Source organism: Prionailurus viverrinus, chromosome D1 (genome assembly GCF_022837055.1).
Source record: "Prionailurus viverrinus isolate Anna chromosome D1, UM_Priviv_1.0, whole genome shotgun sequence".
Lineage (NCBI taxonomy): Eukaryota > Metazoa > Chordata > Mammalia > Carnivora > Felidae > Prionailurus > Prionailurus viverrinus.
Window position 1 is genome coordinate 43,283,754 of NC_062570.1, and position 23,359 is coordinate 43,307,112.

The 23,359-nt window shown below is 36.1% G+C and overlaps 1 protein-coding gene across 3 annotated transcripts in view; it reads right to left on the reverse strand.

Annotated features, from left to right (window-relative positions):
• The window catches only part of NAALAD2 (N-acetylated alpha-linked acidic dipeptidase 2), a 70,947-nt gene that overhangs the window by 37,763 nt on the left and 9,825 nt on the right, over positions 1–23,359 (reverse strand). For all 3 annotated transcript variants that reach the window (XM_047877235.1, XM_047877233.1, XM_047877234.1), the window contains 7 exons: positions 22,530–22,660; positions 21,674–21,782; positions 11,541–11,727; positions 9,711–9,812; positions 7,008–7,133; positions 5,117–5,303; positions 1,181–1,274 (listed from right to left, as the gene is read on the reverse strand). In XM_047877235.1, coding sequence (XP_047733191.1) covers positions 1,181–1,274; positions 5,117–5,303; positions 7,008–7,133; positions 9,711–9,812; positions 11,541–11,727; positions 21,674–21,782; positions 22,530–22,611 — 887 coding nt within the window. In that variant the 5' untranslated portion in view covers positions 22,612–22,660. The remainder of the gene's footprint in view (positions 1–1,180; positions 1,275–5,116; positions 5,304–7,007; positions 7,134–9,710; positions 9,813–11,540; positions 11,728–21,673; positions 21,783–22,529; positions 22,661–23,359) is intronic.

Genomic DNA, 23,359 nt, shown 5'->3' on the forward strand with positions numbered 1-23,359 from the left:
GAAGAAATCATGAAGTCTGACAATGAGATATTTCATCATACATTTAACAAATATTTATTGAGCTAGGTACTGCTAACGTTCCCTCTCCTTGGGGAACTGACATTTTACCGAGAAAGCCACAATTGAGATAAAGTATTTAATATGTTTGTGATAAGACAGCTTAAGGAAAAAGATAGGGAGAGGAAATGAGAAGCATCGGCCTCTTTACTTTTGACTAGTGAAGACTTAAGATTAAGAAATACTGAAAATACTGACTTCAGCTCAGGTCATGATCTCATGATTTGTGAATTCGAGACCCACCACAGGCTCTGGGCTGACAGCCTGGAGCCTAGAGCCTGCTTCGGATTCTGTGTCTTTCTCTGCCCCTCCCCCACTCGTGCTCGAAAATAAACAAACATTAAAGATTTTTTTTTAAGAAATACTGAAAATAGGAAATTCATGACTGTGTTAAGGAGAATAAATTAATTTCTAGAGGTGCTGATTATCTAGTAGGTACTCATAAAGCAATCACTAATTGTATTGGTATAGACATCTTAAAAAAAAAAGTCTGGATGTTTGTAAAAGAACATCAGTAACAGAATGCAAGAATACCAAACATTAATTAAATATTTACTATATTCTAGATACTTCATGTACTTGATCTCATCTCCTCCTCCTAAAAACTCTATCAGGGAGAAACAATTACTATCCTCATTTCACAGACAAGGAAACTGAATCAGAGAAAGATTAAGTAGCTGGTCCAAGTTCACAAATCTAATAAGTAGTGGACATTATAATATTTTTTAAAATACAGGTCAGGTATAAACATCAAATTAATACCTAAGAAAAAACAACTACTTGAAAAATTTCCAATCAGTATTTTTCTATCTTTGGACAGTTTTGCACTTGAGACTTTCATTTGTAGCAAACTAATAGTTTCTTGCCATTTCTTGCTGTGCTCTGTTATTCCTACTTCAGGAGAATCTTGACACAAGACTTTTCTTTTTTTTAACTCATTTTCCTACTTTGTTTCCTGAATTTTTACTTAAAAAACTTTTAGTGAGATATGACACATAACATTGGTTTCAGGTGTACAGCCAGACTTAACTTTCAACATAATTAGATTACATTGATTTTAGATGAGAAAATGGACATATTAGTACAAAATATCTTAATCTCCTATCCAATTAAAAAAACATACCGTAACAATACTTCTGCATCGTTATACCCAATAGGATGTACAGGGATCTTGGGGATTCCCACTCCTTCTTTGACATCAAGTCTAAAAGTGTACTCTGCAGAAATCAATAAGGTAAATTGAAAATAATTGAAGAATCTGAGCCAAGGGTATAAAGAGATTTCTTTTATTACTATTGCAGATCTATTACATGTTTGAAGTTATATCAAAAACTGAAAGATCCCCCCAAGCCAATGATTGTTTTGCCTAACATGGCCTATTTTATTCAACAATAAGAAACTAAATCATTTATATTTTAATGTAAAATCAACCATTGGGATTAAAAATTTCCAAATTTGTTTTGACACTTCATGTATTTCTCTTGATTTTTGGAAGAATATTTTATTTCTTCAAGGATATCTTGAATCCTTCTTAAAGAAGCCTCAGTTAACCAATTGCCTGGAAAATGTGTCCCAAATTCTGAAACTAGATATAACTGAAAAAAAATTAAAGGGAACTTATGAGATCTTGGGAATAATAAAGATCCTATTCAAATATTAATACAATATTCTCTTTAAAGGAAGACTGAAAACTATTGTCAGACTTACAACCTCACTGGGACTTTGGCTTTCAGCCAAAATAGTTGTACAGCACTAAAACACCCATCTTAGAAACAAAGGAAGGTTTCAATCAAATGACATCAGATTCCACCTTGACAAACTAGAAAAGAAGAGCAAATGAGGCAAAAATAAGCAGGGAAAGGACATAATAAAGATCAGAGCAGAAAATTAAGAAATATGAAATAGAAAAATGGTAGCAATTATTAATAAAATCCAAAGCTGGTGCTTTGAGAATATCAATAAAGCTGATCAACCTTTAGCAAGACAGTTCAGGAAAAAAAGAAAAAAAAATTGCCACAATCAGGAATAAAGAACAGCATACTTGTACATGTATGTACACACACACACACACACACACACACACACACACACACACAGACTGAGAAGATTATGAACAACTCTATTAAATTTAACAACTTAGATGAAATGGACAAAATCCTTAGGAGACAAACTATCAAAGCTCACTCAAGAATAAATGGACAACCTAACTAGCCACATATCTGTTTAAAAAATTGAATTTGTAGTTAAAAACATTCCTATAAAACAAAACTTCAGGCCCAGATATATTTGCTAGGGAATTCTACTGAATGTTTACAGGCAAAAATCAAACCCATTCTATATAAACTCCTATTTAAAAAAAGATGAAATAGTTCCCAACTCATCCCATGAGGCCAACATTACTCTGAAACCAAAATGAGATAGAAATACACAAGAAAATAAATCCATAGGCCAATACTCCTCATGAAAGATATTTTTAACAAAAGGATAATGCACTGTGTTCAAGCAGAGTTTATCCCAGGATGGCAGGGTTGGTTTCACATTCAAATGTTTACGAGTATAACTTAACAAAATTAATAGAACTTATTATCATCTCGAGACTCGGTAAAAACATTTGACAAAATCCATTGTACATTCCTAGGTAAATGTGTTAGAAGTAAACTTCCTGACAAACCTGACAACTTTTGTCAACCTGACAAAAAACATCTATAAAAAATACCTACAGCAATATCAGACTTAAGAAGAAAACACTGGATTTTTTTTTCTCCTTGAGGCAGGAACAAAGGGAAAGGTATCTCCTCTAAACAACTTTCTTCAGCAGTGTAGGAGAGGTACTAGCCAGTATACTAAAAAGCAAAAGGCATCCATACTGGAAACAAAGAAATAAGATGTATTCTCAGAAAACATGATCATCTGTGTAAAGACTGATAGTATCTACAGAAATCTGCTAGAACTACTAAGTTTAACAAGTTTGCAGGACACAAGATCAATGTATTTCTTCTACAAATACAAAGCATTTCTATTTACTAGCAATAAGTGTATGGACATTGAAATTTAAAATGTGTTTTTAAAAGGCATAAAACTAGAAAACGCATATGGATAAATGTGAAAGACAGGATCTGTACAATAAAACTACAAACATGCTGAGATAAATTAAATAATACCTAAGTAATCGAAGAGTTGTGTCATGTGCACAGATCAAAATATTTAGTATCTTCTAAAATGTCAATTCTACCCAAACTGACATATAGATTTAATTCAATCTCAAATTCCCAGGAGCGTTTTCAGGGGAAATAAGCTTGTTCTAAAATTCACATGGAAAGGACCTAGAATGGCCCCAAAACTTTGGGGGGAAAAAAAAAAAGTTGGAGGATTCTCTATTAGAATGTAAAATCAAAAAGACTGACCAAACTAAATGTAGCAAGGGTACAGTAACTGGAATACTCACACACTGATGCTAAGGTGTAAAATGGTACAACCACTTTGGAAAACAATTTGAAAATTTCTTCAAAGGTTAAATATGCATCATATTATCCAGCCATTGCATTTCTATAGATATATCCATGAGAACTAAAAGCATATGTACATGTAAAGACTTCTATACAACTGTTCATAGTAGCTTTATATACAGGAGTCCCCAAACTAAAAACAATCCAAATATCCATCAACAAATAAATGAATAAACAAGCTATAGTGTATTCAGTGAAATACTACATAGCATAAAAAAGAATGAAATATTGACACAGACGTAAATGTGGATGGATCTCAAAATAATTATGCCGACAGAAAGCAGATCAGTGATTGCCTAGGAATTGGCAAGGAGTGGGTGAGGAAGGGTTGAGAGGAAAGCATTACAAAGAGATGAGTGAAAACTCTGGGATAATGGATATGTTCATTATCTTAATTGTGGAAGTAGTTACACAGATGTCAAAATGTTTTACATTTTACATATTAAACAACATCAAAAACTTATTGGTATTTTAAAAAAAATACAAATGTATCATCTAAAGAAGGATAAAATCAGTAAGCAATTCAGAAAACCAAAGTCCTAGTTTGGTAAAAGCAATGTTACTTTGGGTATAGGGACCTGTGTTTCTGGACCTCTATTAGAAGTAGAGAGAGGGGTACCTGGGTGGCTCAGTCGGTTAAGCGTCTAGCTTCAGCTCAGGTCATGATCTAACAGTTCGTGGGTTCAAGCCCCACGTTGGGCTCTGTGCCGATAGCCCAGAACCTGGAGCCTACTTTGGATTCTGTGTCTACGTCTCTCTCTGCCCCTCCCCTGCTCTCACTCTGTCATTGTGTCTCTCACAAATAAATAAATATTAAAAAATTTTTTTTAAAAAAGTAGAGAGAAAATGAGGTGCCTGGGTGGCTCAGTAGGTTGAGCAGCTGACTTTGGCTCAGGTCATGATCTCTGAGCTCATGATCTTCATGAGCTTGAGCCCCCCATTGGGCTCTCTGCTGACAGCTTGGAGCCTGGAACCTGATTTACATTCTGTGTCTCCCTCTCTCTCTCTCTCTCTCTCTGCCCCTCCCCTGCTCGTGCCCCATCTCTCTCTCTCTCAAAAAAAAAAAAAAAAAAAAAAAAAAAAAAAAAAATTTAAAGAGAAATTCAACCACCCTTCCCTCTCCATGTCCACACCTCATGGAAATTTGAAACAAAAGTAACACAAGGGAGGGGGGCCTGGGTGGCTCAGTCAGTTGAGTGCCAACTTTGGCTTGAGTCATGATCTCATGGTTCGTGGGTTCAAGCCCCACGTCAGGCTCTGTGCTGACAGCTCAGAGCCTGGAGCCTGCTTTGGATTCTGTGTCTCTCTCTCTGCTCTCCCCCACCCCCCCTGCTCTCCCAAAAATTTAAACAAAGATTAAAAAAATAAAAATTAAAAAATTAAAAAAAAGTAATACGAGGGAAAGGCTTTTGAATTCCTAGCAACAGTAATCCAAAACATTACAATTACATACAGTTTTAAGGTTATCCTATAGATGTTTGCTTTTATGTCTTCTAAAAGGGCAAGTAATATTTTTATAAAAATAGGTGGACCATGACAGGCCCATCCATTACCTTTAGCTGGATAGCCTGGAGTGAGCGGGTCACCAGCACCATTCAAATTTAACACATTCCCTCTCTGCACTGCAGTTCCAGGAAGGTTCCATCCTTCAGGATATGGCTGTACCCCAGGGGCAAAGTAGTCAGCTGGATCGGAGTACAAGATGATGCCTATGGCTCCTGCTAACATGGCATTTTTAACCTGCAGGGGCAATGTGCAATCCATAAAGTAGTACTGGCAAATTAATTCATCTAAGTGAAAATCAATTTAATAATGTAAGGAAACTTAAGGCACTGCTTTCTGTCATGCTGTTACACATTCAATCCTTTATGTCTTGAATACAATTTCTCCCCTGGGAGAGCAAACAACTCTCATTTACTCTATACAACTCCAAATAAGTGACTGTCTCTTCTTTTAAACATTCCTATTGTCCCTAAAACCACAAAATTAATGTCTCCCTTCTTTCTGCCTCTTCTATTTTGTACACATCTCTGTTATAGGATGGGTCATAGTATTTTAAATATCTTTAAAATATCTTTCTCCCCTGCTAGACTGAGGGTGGTTTTAGAAAAGGGACCATGTCTTAATTCACTTTTAACTACCCACCCTCCCAGTCTGGCACATCATACAAATATTTGTGGAACTAAACTAATGTAAAGTTCTATACCAAATAGTTGTAGTGTGTGAAAAATTGCCCATCGTGTTCTGTAAACATTTTTTAACAATACAAACTGACCACAAACAGGAAAACCTTTCCAAGCAAGATTCTGAATTCTTCACTATCAGAAGTATTATAGCAAAAGATAGATAACCATCAGTCTTGATTAACTAAAACACATTCCAATATTCAGAAAATCATTCTTACATATGAATGCGAATGAAATCTGTCACAACTTTTTTGAAGGCAATTTGATGATGGCTTTCAAAATTTTGAAAGAACATACATGTTGATTCAGCCATTCAATTTCTAGGAATCTATACTACAAAAGTCTTTACATAAATGTTCAAGTGTTTATGGACAAAGATGTTCACAATGTAATTATTTGTAATAGTAATAAATTTAAGCCAAGCATCTGTCAACACGGGAATAGTTAAACTGCTTATCAAGCCTTATGCATGCATAATACTTATATAAAGTATTATGCACCTATCTAGAATGAGATATTTACCTAATAAGAAGCCAGGTATTTATAATTAGCTAAGTACCAGTCACTATCATAAGTGCTTTCAAACAAAATAATTTCATCTCAGTAAGCATTCTAAAGTGATAGCACTAATTTCACTTTATATACGAGGAAACATTGGCAGAGAAAGGTTAAATAACTTGCTTGCAGTAAAAGATCTAGAAAACAGCCTAGACTAGACCCCATGTGGTATGGATCTAGAGTCCTAGACTCTTAGCCACACACTATACAACTTTCAATGCGTTAGCTTAGAGGAATACCTTTGTATTACAACTGAGTGAAAAAGTAAAGCTACATATTCTGTATGATCCTATCTTTATAAAAAAAAGTATAATATATGTAAAATTAGTACATACAAAAAGATATTTATATTTGTATTTCACAGAATTCATATATTCTAAGAAAAGCTGTTAAGATTGATCATGTCTGGGTAAGGAAACTGAGTAATGCAAGGAAGTTTTAATTTTTCAGCTTACATACAAAATTTCCTTCAAAATTTTTTGAAAAGCAGATTTTGTTTCTATAATAAAAGTAATTTCCCTTTCTTGATATGGGAGGTTAACAAAAAAACAGGATTTCCTATGCTACCATGGCCAATAGGGGGAAAAAACTTTTAATATGTATATTGAGGTAATTCTGGTAAACATGACACAAGCTGATCATTTACATTTACAAGATACATACTATCCTCTTCCCTCTAGAAAAGCAAATGATACAATACTTTATTTCCTCTGAAGATTTTTCCATATCTTGCAATAACAATCTTTCCACTGCAATTGATGTTCATCTCTCTTTCCAGTTTGAAAAAATCTTCAGTACGAGCATAGTTCACATATATAAGATCTCCCTGTAAGGAAAATTAAAAAAAAAAAAAAATTAAATACATAATACTGCTATAATTAAAGAGAAAATCAAACAATAAGTTTGCTCCACCATACCACATCATCAAAAGTTAACTTTCGTGATTTGGGCTTAATAAACAGATCCATGCTAATTCTGTATAAGTTTTTAGAAAATATTTCAATACTTTGAGAAGTTAAAAAAAAAAAGCCAATATGTAACACTTTAACCAGTGTGTTCTGTTTTGAAGAGATTATCAGTATATACTGGGCCACAGGAAATAAATGTCATGTTATTTTTAATTTTTTTTTAATGTTTGAGAGAGAGAGACAAAGACAGAGCATCAGTGGGGGAGGGGCAGAGAGCGAGAGGGAGACACAGAATCTGAAACAGGCTCCAGGCTCTGAGCTGTCAGCACAGAGCCCCACATGGGGCTCAAACTCAGGAACAGCGAGATCATGACCTAGGCTGAAGTTAGACCCTTAACGAACTGAGCCACCCAGGCACCCCAGTTAAAGTCATTTTAAAAATCCCAGCTATGTTTTAAACAATCCCATTTATAATTACACCAAAAATAATAAAATACCTAGGAATAAATCTAACCAAGGAGTTGGAAGACTTTTACCGCCCAAAACTGTAAAATACTGATAAAAGAAACCGAAGATGACACAGAAGAATGAAGACACTCCATGCTCATAGACTGGAAAAATATTAAAATACTACCCTAAGCAATCTACAGATTCAATGCAATCTCTATCAAAATACCAACAGCCTTGTCACAGAACTACAAAAAATAATACTAAAATTTGTATGGAACCACAGAAGGCCTGGGATAACCAAACTAAGCATGAGGAGAACAACAAAGCTGGAGGAATCATAATCCTAAATTTCAAGATACACTACATCAAGACAGCATGGTACTGGCATGCAAACAGACATACAGATCAATGGAGCAGAATAGAGGCCAGAAATAAACCCACACTTACATCGTCAATTAATCTATGACAAAGGAGGCAAAAATGTAAAGACAGTCTCTTCAATAGATGGTGCTAGGAAAAATGGACAACTATATGCAAAAGAATGAAACCAAGATACTTTCTTACACCACACACAAAAATAAACTAAATAAGGATTAAAGACCTAAATGTGAGACCTGAAACCATAAAGCCCATAAAAGAAAGCATAGGGAGTAATTTCTTTGGCATTAGCCTTAACAATATATTTCTAGATATGTCTCCTTGGGCAAGGGAAACAAAAGCAAAAATAAACCATTGGGACTTCATCAAAATAAAAAGCGTTTGCACAGTCAATAAAACCATAAACAAAACTAAAAAGGGTGAAGATAGTTATAAGTGATATATCCAGTAAGGGATTAATATCCAAAATATGTAAAGACCTTATACAACTCTATACCAAAAAATAAATACATACATACATCATCTGATTAAAATGGGCAAAAGACTTGAATAGACAATTTTCCAAAGAACACATACCGATGGGCAACAGACTCATGGAAACATTGTCACCATTACTAATCATCAGGGAATTGCAAATCAAAACCATAATGAGATATTACCTCATATGTGTCAGATATGGCTAGTATCAAAAAAATGAGAAATAACAAGTGTTCACAAAAGGAAAAAGAAATCCTCAGGTACCATCGGTGGGAATGTAAATTGGTACAACCACTGTGGAAAATAGCATGGAAGTTCCTCAAAAAATTAAAAATAGAAATACCATATGATCCAGTAATTATACTACTGGGTATTTACCCAAAGAAAACAAAACCCGTAATTCAAAGAAATATACGCACCCTTATGTTTACTGAATCATTAATAACAAGAGCCACGGTATGGAAGCAGCCCAAATGTCCACTGACAGATGAACATTATATATAAATAATGTGTGTGTGTGTGTATGTATATATATATATATATATATAATGAAACATTACTTAGCCAGAAAAAGGAATGAGATCTTGCCATTTGCAATAACATGGATAGACCTATAGGGTATTATGTTAAGAGAAGTCAGAGAAAGACAAATACCATATGATTTCACTTACATGCAGAATTTAAACAAAAATGAACAAACAAACAGACTCACACACAGACAACAAACCAATGGTTGCCAGAGGGGAGATGGATGGGGGATGGGTGAAATAAAGGGGATTTTTAAAAGAAAAAAGAAATCCCAACCGTGTTTAATTTTCAAGCATAGTATTAAGTTAATAACTTCTGTGGTGTAATCTATAAATCTATGACAAAGACTATGAACAAAGGAAAAAAGCTTGTAAAAAACATCTACTGACATTACTGAATTAAAGATATGTTCAGTAGCTTGTCATTTCAGAGTGGCATCCACTTCATCAGGCTCTGAGTTTTATGTATTTCTCTTTTTTTTTTTTTTCTTTGTCTTAAACTATTTTTACACAGGGTGCTCATAGCACTGAATCTCAAAGTATGGATCATGTATGATTCGCCTTTTCTCCTTAGTTTTAGTCCTCAACATAGGCTTTAAATAACAAAGGGAGGTTTAAAGAGTTTAGTAAAAAAAAAAAAAAAAAAAAAAAGTCTTATTTTACCTCTGGCATGCCTTGGGCTGAGAAAGCATTATATGGTGGAACAATGTTTGTAACATTCTCATATCCATCTGGTGGTGGCTCAAGGTATGATGTATTGAAAATCTAGTGAGAATCGAAACACATAAAGTTGGAGAGAAATATTCCAAATTTTCCCCCACTATCAAGATTAAGCATTCCGAAACTAGATTCAATAATTAAACAGGTAAATTCTACTGACAACAATGAAAAAGAGCTTTATCATTATTATCGCCTTGAAAATAGTAGCAACTCTGCAAATTAATGCCATCTCAGGTGACTAGAAATTCCCATATAAAAACAGGGCTTTGAAGGTGGCATCCCCATGGTTCTCCTCCTCCTTTTCCAGTGACTCCTCTTCTTTCAATTCCATGTAAATAATATTTTCTGTGTTTTATCCCCAGTCCACTGTCTGCCTCATTTTATACTCCCTTCCCGTAAGATTTCATTGACTCTCAAAGTTTTAACCTTAACCAATACACTTATAATACCCGTATTTCCAGACGTGTATTTTTAAGGGCCAGATGGTTATTTCAGATTGGATGTCCAAACTCAGTATGTCAAATTTTGAATTTATTATCTCTCACCCCAGGCCGACTTCTGGTTTGGCATTCCCTGCTATTACCAGCAGCGTCAGTAGCCAGCAACCCATTCCAAACACTAGGAGTCACCCTGAACTCTGTCTTCATCTCCTGCCTCCAGTCAATCACTAATCAATTCCTACTAATATTGCTTTCTTTTTTTTTTTAATTTTTTTTTCAACGTTTATTTATTTTTGGGACAGAGAGAGACAGAGCATGAACAGGGGAGGGTCAGAGAGAGAGGGAGACACAGAATCGGAAACTGGCTCCAGGCTCTGAGCCATCAGCCCAGAGCCTGACGCGGGGCTCAAACTCCCGGACCGGGAGATCGTGACCTGGCTGAAGTCGGACGCTTAACCGACTGCACCACCCAGGCACCCCTAATATTGCTTTCTAACTGTTTCTTAGATCATCCCTCTTCCTTATTCCTGCTAACATCCTGATTCAGGGAATCATCATTTTTCACCTGGACTATTAACTTAAGACTCCAATTTGAATTTCTTGCCTAGTCAAGGTCTAATCTGAAGACAGCCTAAACTATCTAAAAGATGCCTCTCTAGTCACATCCTTCCATTGCTTAGGACTTGCAAATGGTATTCACTGACTGAAGTTGAATTCTAAGCCTCTTATGACAATGTATAAGCCCTTTTATGACCTGTTCCCAAAACATTTATCCTGGTTTATCTCTTACAGTGGCCCACTTCGTACTTTACATTTTTGAAATACAGAAAAATTTTAAGTTCCTCAATAATACTAAGCTAGTATAGGTCTCCAAACCTTTGCCTTAATTTTCTCTTCTGCCTAGAATTCTTTGATTTTTCATGTGGTTAACCCCTTCGGATCTTTCATAACTCACATATCATGGAGGCCTGCTTTCAGAAAGCCTTCTCTAAGTCCGTGTCTGGCTAAGTGAACCTTTTCTGTGTAAAAACCCGAAACCATACTCTTCCTAACACTTACCGTATTAACTTAAAACGATGTGTTCCAACGTCTGCCATACCTTACTTAAAGCAAAGAGACCATGTTCCTAGACTTCATTCTGGCTTCAAGACTTAGCACTGTGCCTAACACACAGTAGACACTGAATAATTAGTTTGTAACCTATCAACTTTTCTAAGAAATATGAGTTCCACTGCACTATTAACAAATTTCTATTTTTACTTGACCCTACATCCCAATTCACATAAACAAGTGGGGTCATAAAATACAGCAAGTACCAGCAATTCCACATCACCTCAATTCCATGTTCATCCATGATTGATATATAGTTGGCATTTGTCTCATTAGGGTAGGATAGGAGAACATCATAATGAACCAACTCGGCTGAATCCAGTCCACATTTCTTCCACTGGGTTTGGATTTTCTTGGCAAGAAGTAAATTTTGTTCTGTTCCTGCCAGATGAGGGAGCTTTGTAAAAGAACTACAATGAAAATAAAATACAAGTGGGTGTTAAATCTATATTCAGACAATGTGCCAAGGACTGTTCTAGAGGTATCACTCATCATTTACATACTAAATTATTTCTACATCAGATTTAAAAAAAAAAAAAAACAGGCAGTGATACCAATTTCTAGGTATGCCAATAAAAACTATTTGTGTGTCACTATAATTTTCTCATTATACTTCCCCAGAAAAGAACATATTCCATGGTAAATACATGTATGCAGCTATAAGAAGGCACCTTGGAAGGTCATGCCTCTATACCAGTGGTGGTGCTTCTTGCTGATCATCAGTAGAGGACATTTTGGGGGAAGGGGAGTTCATAATATTTTCCAGAGACCAACTGGGCAGTCTAACATATACTTCTACTAGAGTCTTGTCATATTTATTCAGTTGTTTATTGATTTTATTGAAGTTAAAGTCCATGCATTTTTATTTTTATGTTGCCTACTGCTTAGTTCCTGCCTGTTATCCAGCAATAATACAATACAGGTTGTTGAAGTGAATTTGGCAATGTTCTCTTGGTTCTGAGGGTAAATGGGTTGTAGCATTTAAGTAGCCTCATAAAAGTAGTTTTTATATCAGTTCACTTTACATGAGTGTAAACCATATTTTTAAAAGTCTCAGTAAAATAATAATGCTTTTGTAAATCAGCTTTTTAGTCAACCATACGACAACCAAACAACAAAAAATATAGGCAGTAAAGGAAAGTTGATATTTACAGAAAACTTACTGTATGTCAGGCATGTGACCAGGTACTTTCACCTGAGTTACCTCATTGGATCTTCACAACCCTTCTTCCACTGTCCTCATTTTGCAAATGAGGAAGCTGAGAGGGCAAATAACTTGCTCACAATTTCATAGCCATTAAATGCTGGGGCTAAAATATGAAAATCATGGGACTCCTGGGTGGCTCAGTCAGTTAAGTGTCCAACTTTGGCTCAGTTCATGATCTCACGGTTTGTGGGCTCGAGCCCTGGGTCAGGTTCTGTGGTGACAGTTCATAGACTAGAGCCTGCTTTGGTTTCTGGGTCTTCCCCGCTCACTGCCCCTCCCCCACTCAAACACGTGTACTCTCTCTCAAAAATAAAAAACATTAAATAAATATGAAAGTCATAGTTGTCTGACTTTGAGAAATAGTGATAATTTGAAATCATTCATATTATTTAACTACTTGAACTCCTTGTATGGCTCCCTGCACTCTCCATTATCACACTCAAACATGGCGTACTGGGTCCTTTTTCATCTGATTCACGCTTCTCCTTTCCATTTCCCATCCCTCTCCACCATGCAGCATTTGGTAGACTCATTTTCCTACTGCAGTGACCACCTGTTTCCTTTGCACAAGATCTTCTCTCAGACATAAATACTGTCCCATCTACCTGAATCTCCCTCTGTCACCACTTCTTTTATTCCCCTTTCCCACTTGCAAACTACTCATCATCCATTAGGACTCCTCCAGCATCTTCTCCTCTGTGAAGCTTTCCCTTTATCATTAAATGAAAACTACAGGTTACAGACATTTAACATCTTACAATATGTTTTAAAAAGCATTATTGTGTTTATAGAAAGAAGCAATTTTTTCTTTATTTGAAAGAAGTTATTTTATATGTATGAAAACAGTGAGGCTCAAGATATTCAATTTCTACTTTATATAATTTATTATTGTTTTATTTTCTACATTGAGCAGATAATATCATTATAACTAAGAACAAAAGGTATTTCCTTAAATTAAGATGGAGGGTTGGCCATCAACTTCTGCTATCCATCTTTTAAAGAATTCACTGAAATGAAATACCGAAGTGCAAAAGTAAAACAAAACAAAAAGAGCAGCAGAGTGTAACATCCTTTAGTTTATTTTAAAATTTCTCCTTATGGTCCCCAAGATGGGTACAGTTCCAGGCATAAAATATTTATACTGTAATGCTCAGGAGAAACAAGTACAAACAAGAATATCTATTTCCTCTTCTGTGTTTCTTTTAACAGAGGAAAACTTTTTGTAGAAGATCCAGCTAAACATTCTTTTCGTTTCATCATAATAGGGTATATACCTCTTAAACGAATCACTGCCAAAGGGAAGAGTTTTAATAATTGGATTATGGACCAATCAAGAGATTCCTGAGCTGGAAGGAAGTAACCCTTACTGAATACATGAAGGATGAGGAACACTCAACAGTCATCAGTCAGACACTGTCAACAAGAAAGTGGGTAGGGAGAAATCAAACTGTTCTTATTACATTATAACTGCTAACCCAATCTTGATCACCTTTCCCTCCTAGGCTCCTTCACTGATCATAAACCCTGTACATCCATGATCAACAATTTTGTATCCTCAGCCCCTTCTCTGAATGTTTGCTTGACTTCCTTGCTGTAACTGGTTTCCTCAGAGGACCCTGCTCACCTGCAATTTGTTTTATTTCACATGCCCCACATATCTCAGGGCTAGAAGATTTGCTACTAGTTTTTACTCTCCCTTGGCTCTTACAAATATTTTTCCTTTTTTGTCTTAACAAAAAAAACACGACTATTATAGCTCATACCAAAAGTTACCACGTACTACACCTTCTGGGTACTTGTCAAAATTGTCAAAACTTCTCATTCATTAGAGTGTTGAGTTCCTAATTCAATGTTTTTCACTCTATTTCTACTCTTGTCATCATTCTTGATGTGCAACTTCTGTATTCAGTTGGATGTAAAGGAAAGAAAAGCAAACTCCAAAAATATAATTATATAAACTATTTATACATAACTAATCACCTTATGCTATACTACACATTAAAGGAAAATAGAGATAAACATATTTTAATGGTCAAAAATATTACTAAGTTTTGTTTCTGACATCTTTCTAGGTGACTTTTTTCAGCAACTTCATAATATGCTGCAGACAGAGTTCGATAGTATTAACATTATATCTCATCTTTTAACTTACACAATTTAAATACAAGTATTCTGTCTCAACTGATAAGACATTTTGCCTTTATATTGTAGTGCAGGAAAAATAAAGACTGAGTCTCTCTTTAAACAATATGCATCCTGGGGCGCCTGGGTGGCGCAGTCGGTTAAGCATCCGACTTCAGCCAGGTCACGATCTCGCGGTCCGTGAGTTCGAGCCCCGCGTCAGGCTCTGGGCTGATGGCTCAGAGCCTGGAGCCTGTTTCCGATTCTGTGTCTCCCTCTCTCTCTGCCCCTCCCCCGTTCATGCTCTGTCTCTCTCTGTCCCAAAAATAAATAAAAACGTTGAAAAAAAAAACTAAAAAAAAAAAATAAATAAATAAACAATATGCATCCTGCCTGATTCTTTTCCTTTATCTCTAAACAAGCACCTCAACAGACATTTTGAGTTTGCTTCCTAATCTCTAATGCACCTCAATCATAAATCAGCTCAAATTTGATGACGATGTACCTGTTTTCATTCCTCATTACTACAGCTCACTCTAGTTTACCCAGAGATGAAGATGGAACTTCATGACCTCATTAAATCACAGAATTGATAAGGAGGAAGTATACCACACTGCACACACTTTATTTGATTCTAGGGTTTAAGTGGAGTCTCAGAAGGGGAAAAGAGAATCTGCAGAAAACTTTAAGAAACAGTGAATAAAACCTTCCTAAATTAGTGAAAGACAGAAGTTAACAAATCCAAGAATCTCAGAGAGCCATAAACAGAATAAATTTGAGGAAAACTAGGCACATGGTAAAACTGCTCAAAATTAAAGACAAAATGACATATGTTATAAAATTTAAATGACTGTAAAGTTCTCATCAGATACCAATACCAGACAAAAGACAATGAAAACATTTAAAGTTATGAAAGAGGAAGAAAACAAGGTCATGTTAGCAATCTATATTCAGGAAAAGTATGCTTCAAGAATTAAGATCAAATAAGGATTTGATACATAGAAAAAAATTACAGAATATTTGTTATCACCAGAGTTCATATTGCAGTAAATGCTTAAGAAAATTTCACAGACTACATAGAAATATCATAGCAAAACCAAAATTTTTCAGAAACAAATGAAGCTCATTGGAAATTAAATACAAAATACTATTTTAACTCTTATCTTACAGAGAGAGCACAAGAGGAAGAGAGAATATCAAGTAGGCTCTAAGCTCAGATCTCAGTGTAGAGCCCAAGGCAGAGCTTGATCCCATGACCCTAGGATCATGACCCCTGATGAAATCAAGAGTCCAATGATCAACTTCCTGAGCCACCCAGGCACCTCAGCTCTTAAATGAATTTCAAAATATATAATTTTCAAAGAAAAATTGATAATTGTTTTGTAAGGTTAATATTGCAGTGCACATATGCTACTTTTGACAGCTCTAATATAAAGAATGATAGAGGAAAGGGTGAATGGAAATATAGAAATCTGAGTTTTCCATATTGTATGTTAAGCTGTACCAAAAATAACTAAGAATTGAGAGAAGTAGGGTGCTTGGGTGGCTCAGTTTGGTTGAGCATCTCTTGATTTTGGCTCAGGTCATGATCCCAGATTTGTGGGATTGAGCCTCAGGTTGGGATGTGCATGAAACCCACTTGCATGCTCTCTCTTTCCAATAAAAAAATAAAATAAGTAATTGAGTGAAGAGTTATAGATGTATGATATAATCACTACAGCATCTACTAAAAAACCCAATGCAAGGACGGATAGCCAAAAGATAAATTGAAATGAAATAAAATTTTAACTACTCTTCCCACTACCAAAAATAGGTCAGAAAATGAGAAGTAAAGGAAAATAAACACAGCAAACAGAAAACAATAAATTAGTAGACCTAAGTTTTAACCATATCAATAGTTATATTATATGTTAATGGACTAAATACTGAAATTAAAGGGCAAAAGATTATCAGAAGGAATATAATAGCAAGTTGCTACTATCTGCTGCCTACAGAGGACACACTTTAATTAAGATTATCAAAATGTATTAAACATCAAGTTGCAATTAAATGATTTCTGTTGAAGGTACATTTGAATTCTAAAGAAAATGATAGATTAAAAGTAGATGGAAGCATGTAAATTTAAGCATAAGAAGGTTGACGGAGTAATATTTATACCAAATAAAATAGACTTAAAAATAGTGATCACCAAAGATAAGAAAGGATATTTCATAAAGATAAAAGGGTAGTTCTGTCTTAAGAGCACAACAATCTTAAGGTATATATGTCTAATCAATGAAATTCATAATATATAAAGCAAAAATTTACATAATTAATGGGAAAAATATACATTTTCACATTCCTAGTGATTGTGACTCCCTTCTTGATATAACTTGATCCCCACCCTGCCAAAATCAGTAAAAAAGCAAAAGAATAACCCAGATAAAGAAAAATAATCATGATCATATAGGTTGATGCAGGAAAACAACCTTTTGACAGTAACAACATCCATTCATGATAAAACAAAAATAAGAACAAAACAAAACTCCTAGCAATCTTGGAATAGAGGGGAGTTTCCTTAACTTGATAAAGAGCATCTACAACAAATGTATAGACAATGTCACACTTCATTATGAAACTGAATGCTTTCCCCAAGACTAGAAACAAAAAGATGTTTGCTCTCACTCTTATTCAACATACTACTGGAATTCCAGTCAGCACAATAAGGACAAAACAAACAAATAAAAATCCGCATGTAAAAAGTGTATGGTTTGGAATGGTAAAAATACAATTGTCCCTATTTAAAGATGGCATAATTGTCTACACAGAAAATCCCAATGAATCTACAAAAAACTTCCAAACACACAGGTTTCCACAGGCCACATGAGGCAAGGCCAACATAAAAATCAACAGTGTTTCTATATATTAACAACAAATATGTGGAGACTGAAATTTAACACCAGATGACTTAAAATTTCTCTGAAGAAAATGAAATCCTTGGATATAAATCTAACCATACAGATCTAGTATCTGCATCCAGAAAATTACAAAATGTTGGTAAAAGCAATCAAAAAAGACCTAAATAATTGGAGAGACTTGCTATGTTTATGGATTAGAAGATTGGACATGGGAAAAATGTCAAAACCCCAAACTGGTCTATAAGATTAGTGCAATTACAATCAAAATCCCAGCAATGTCTTTGCAGACAGAAGTATGTTTATTCTATGTTTTCTATAAAAGGGAAAAGGATACAGAATAGCTCAAACAATTGTTTGGAAAAACAAAGCGGGAAGAGTTATTGTACACATTGCGGAGGCTTATTATATAGCTTCAATAATGAAGACCATGTGGTACTAGCAGAAAGTAGACATACAAAGTAATAGAGAATAGAGAACCCAGAAATAGACTCACTCAAATAAGTCCAACTAATTTTTGACAAAGGTGCAAAGCAATTAAATGGAAGAATAGCCTTTCAACAAATGGTGCTAGAACAATTGGCCATCCATAGACACAAGAATACACCTCAGCCAAACTTTACATCTTATATAAAAATTAACTCTACATGAATCACAAATTTAATGTAAAATGTAAAGTATAAAATTTGGGGGCAGGGGAAAGAGGATAAAAGGGATCTAGGGTTAGTCAAAGAGTTCTTAGATATGAACCTAAATGCATCATCCATAACAGGAACAACTGATAAATTTGACCTCATTAATTAAAAACTTCTTAACTACAAATGACTCTGTTAAGATATGAAGAGACAAATAATAGAGTAGAATATCCGAATACCAAGAATTCTAGGGTTGCCTGGGTGGCTTAATCAGTTAAGCTCTGACTTCAGCTCAGGTCATGGCCTCATGGTTCATGGGTTCGAGCCCTGCATTGGGCTCTGTGCTGACAGCTCAGAGCCTGGAGCCTGCTTCGGATTCTGTGTCTCCCTCTTTTTCTGCCCCTACCCTCCTTACGCTCTCCCTCAAAAATAAATGTTAAAAAAATTTTTTTTAATATAAATAATTCTCAAAGCTCAACAGCAGAAAAACAAAAGAACAGCAGCAACAATAAAAAACCTATCCTAATAGAAAAAAATTCAGACATGAATAGACATTTCACTGAAGAGAGTATAAAAATGATGAATAAACATGGGAAAAGTTATTCAATACCATTAACTCTTAGAGAACTGCAGATTAAAATCACAATGAGGTATCATTATATACCTGTCAGAAGGGGTAAAATTAAAAATAATGATAATGTCAATGGAAAAGATAAAATGATACAGCCACCCTAAAGAGCAGTTAGGCAAATTCTTCTAAAACTAAAAATATATTTACCATACAACTTAGCAAGGGGATTTATGCAAGAGAAATGACAACCTATGATCATGTAAAACATATACACAAATATTAATAGCAGCATTAATCATAATATAGAAACACTGAATGTAAAAAATCTCTCCGTGGGTGAAAAGTTAAACTGTAGAACCTTCCTATGACAAATGAATAAAGAGACTGAAAGGCTCGATATTTTAAAGATGCCGCTTCTCTTCTAAATTCATCTATTGAGTTGATGCAATTTTAATAATTTCAGCAGGGTTTTTTTTTTTTTTTTGTAGGAATTCAGAAGTTGATTCTAAAATTAACTTGGAAATACAAATGGCTTAAAATAGTCAAGGCAATTTTTAAAAAGAAAAATTTGTAGCATTAACTCTACCTCATTTTCAGACATATTATTAAGCTACACTAACCAGCACTGTGTAGTGTTGAGATATAGAGGTCAATAGAAGAAAATGTAAATCTAAAACCAAGCCTCACATACATGGTCAAGTGATTTTGGACAAAGGTGTCAAGGCAATTCAAGGCAGAAATAGAGGTTTTTTTCTCAACAAATGTTGCAGGAATAACTGAATATTTGTATTTAAAAAATTGCCAACCCTTACATCATACCATACTCAAAAATTAACTTGAAGTAGACCATTGACCTAAGTATACAAGCTAAAATTATAAAACTTTTAAAAGAAAACATAGAAGAAAATTTTCACAACTTCTCATAGGCAAAGTTAGAGAGCACACAGAGTATGAAACAGAAAACCAAAAATTGGTCAGCTGAACTTTACCAATATTAAACTTTTCTGCCTTTCAAAACCTCCATGAACAAAAAAAGGCCAGCCATACAATAGAAGAAAATATTCACAGTACAGGTCTGACAAAGGAATTGTACCCAGAATACGTAAAGAATTCCTACCACTCAATAATAAGAAAACAACTTAAAATAGGAAAATATGTGAGCAGAAACTTTATAAAAGATATGCAAATGTCTAATAAGCATAGGAGATGATGCTTTACATCACTAGTCATAAGAAAGATGCAAACTGAAACCATAATAAGGTACCACTACATATATATTAGCATAGTTAAAATTAAAATGACAATATTTGGGGCGCCTGGGTGGCTCAGTTGGTTGAGTGTCAGATTTCAGCTCAGGTCACGATCACAGTTCTGGGTTTGAGCCCTATGTCAGGCTCTACGCTGACAGTTCAGAGCCTGGAGCCTTCTTCAAATTCTGTGTCTCCCTCTCTCTCTCCCCCTCCCCCACTCAGGCTGTGTCTCTCAAAAATAAATAAACATTAAAAAAAATTTTTTTTTAAATAAGTAAAATGACAATCCTAAGTACTGACCAGGTTGTGGAAGAGCTGGTACACTCACACATAATAGGTAGGAATGTAAAACATTACAATTATTTTTGAAATCTATTTGGCATGTTCTTTAAAAGTTAAACATGTTTATCATCCAATACAGCCATTCTAAGATAAATGAAAATGTATGTCCACACAAATACTTGTAAACTCATGTTTACAGCAGCTTTGTTCATAATAATCAAAAACTACCAACAACCCAAGTGTCCAACAACTACACATTACAGTATATGAACACAATGGAATACTACTCGGCAGTAAAAAGCAATGAACGGATACATGCAACAACCTGGATGAATTCCAAAATTATTATGCTTAATGAAAGCAGGCACACACATAAGAGTGCATACTGTATGATTCCATTTACATAAAATTCTAGAAAATGCAAAGAAGCCATAGTGACATAAAACTGATCAATGACTTGGGGGCACCTGGGTAGCTCAGTGGGTTAAGCGTTGAACCTGATTTCAGCTCAGGTCATGATCTCATGGTTCGGTGAGTTAGAGCCCCTCATAGGATTGGCGTTGTCTCTCTCTCTCTACCACTCCCCACTCATGCACTCTCTGTCTCTCACAGAATAAACTTAAAAAAAAAAAAAAATGATCCGTGATTGCCTAGGGCTAAAAGTGAAGATTGCATGATGTAAAAATTTCTGAATCTCGACTGAAGAAGTGGTATGTTGGGAATATTACACATCTGTCAATACTCTCAAATTTTAGGCTTTATAGGATGCAGTTCACTTTATGTAAATGATACTTCAATAAAGCTGGGTTTTGTTTGTATTTGTTTAATGACACGTAAATGTCATGGTGACTGCCTTTAAGGAGTTCATCACCACTCCCCCAAATGTCACTCTTCTCCATGCTTAGAGGCTGGTAGATTTACACTGATCGTTTGCTCTCATTTTGTCCCATCCGTGTGACTTCTATTTGCAACGTGGGACAAACGTTTAATTTGTGGCAGACAGAATCTGCAACTTTCATCTCGCCTCCTTTAAATCTGAGTTTGTATAAGTCTTCCTGACAGAATGCGATGTTCATTAAAACTGCTTATTAAGCATGAGGAAGAAATAACATTCAGCTGCAGTCTAAAGTTACATGAAGTTGAAACATCTCAGAATAAAGCAACCACATACTTTTTCTGTAGATGAAGTTGGGGAAGAAAAACCCACTCCTGGAACATTCAAATACATCATACGCTGAGTGGTTTAAAGGGACATTTTAAGCTACCATAAATTAATGTGATATCACGTAATTTCACACAAAGTTTACCTATGTGAATATAACCACTTGTAATAGACTTCCCACTCTGCAAAAAAACGTTTTTAAACGCTCTGCAATAAACATCAAGACAAACTTACCGAAGAAATGATTTAATATTTTCAGCTTTCATCTCAGATACCAGGTTCCACCGCATACTTTGATAGCCCAGTGAAGTGGTGCTTTCTTTGAAAGGCTTAATAAACCAGCCTGGGGTGGGGAGTGGGGAACGGGGGGGGGGGGGGGGGGGGGGGGGGAATATATACATATATACATGTTACATACAGACATAATTGTTTTTAGCTTTTATAAACATTAGAAGCCAAAAAATAGTGCTTGCATAAGAAACAGTTCACAGCAGGCTTTACAAAAATGTTCATATTAAATTCAGAAATCCTTCAAATTCTGCTGTGCAATGTAATTTGGGGTGGGTTAAAACTAGTTTTATGTGAGAGAGAGAGAACTTCTCTTTCTACATGTTCTGCATCAAGGCGCGGGGCCTGTCTTTCTCATTCTCCTCGGGGTGGTCTAGTTTGTAGCACAGGGCCTGACACTCAAGGAACATTCCACGAATATCTATTTAGTAAGTGAGGAAGGAAGGGCAGTTTTTTCAGTGCTGTCCACATTCCTTGCTAGTTTTGGCTTGTTAAGCGTGCTTGTAAATGAAACCATCTTTTCATCCCTGTGGATAGGTAGATAGTGACAGCTCTGACCTGCTTTCCTAACAGCTCCTGGCAGTATCCTCAACTCGCTGTAAACTTTAATGAATGTGGATTTCAGTCGCACTTTATTAGGAAGGTCAAAGTCATCCCACCGGGGTTCCAGCTGGGCTGAATTCCGCGGGGCTGGCCACAGCTCAGGGAGCCCCGCCAGGGCCTCCAGGCTTTCTGTGTCTCCTCCCCAGCATCAGAGCCAGAAGCGCCAGCCCCGCGCTGGGGACACGGGGCTCGTACTTACCCACCATAAATCCTGCCAGGAAAGATGCCAGCACCGCAGCCAAGCACATCCAAAGGTAGAGTCGGCCCCTGGACTTCGCCATGCCTCCCTGAGGACCGAGCTTAGGGGGCTGACCAGAGCGGGCCTCTAGCCTGCAGACCAACAGAGAGCACCCCGGGAAGGTGGTGAGAGCCCGCCCACCCGCAGGCTTTCTGCAAAGCCTGGCCACTGCCTCCACCCTCCCAACCAGGCCCAAACAACTCGTTGCCCCTCTGGTCCTCAGGGGGCCTTCCCGGGGAAAGAGGAATTCCTGCGAGGGGAGGAGACAGAGCCTTCCCATTGGCAGGCAACTTCCATTCTGTTGATCCTGTAAAAACCGGGACAGTCTGCTCTGGGGGGATGGGGAGGGGGTGGCTGCCGGGAAAACATCTCTAATTGTTTCCTAAATAACTCAACTGTCAACCTTGAAAATAAAACAGTTAATCTGCCCAAAAAAATGAGTCAAGAATAGCAGAAAATTACAATTCCAAACATGCCTTGCTACAGCAAAACCATAGGCAAGGCAGGAGAACCAAGGAGATTAATGCTCTTTTATGGAGGGGTGGGGGCACTTGGGAGGGCTGCTTTAAACAAGTCCATTGGAGTACAAAGTTTACTTTGTAGGAGTTTAAAGTTTACTGGCTTTTCATTGGCTGAGTTATGACGGTCTCTCATTGGCTGAGCAGTTGCTGGGGGAGGAGAAAACCTTCCTTCCTTCCTTGTGCTGGGGTATATCCCCTTGCAAGGTTCATCTCTTCTGGCTCTTCTGGTCTGCATCTGCAATTGGTGATGAGTGGCAGAGTGTGAGAGCT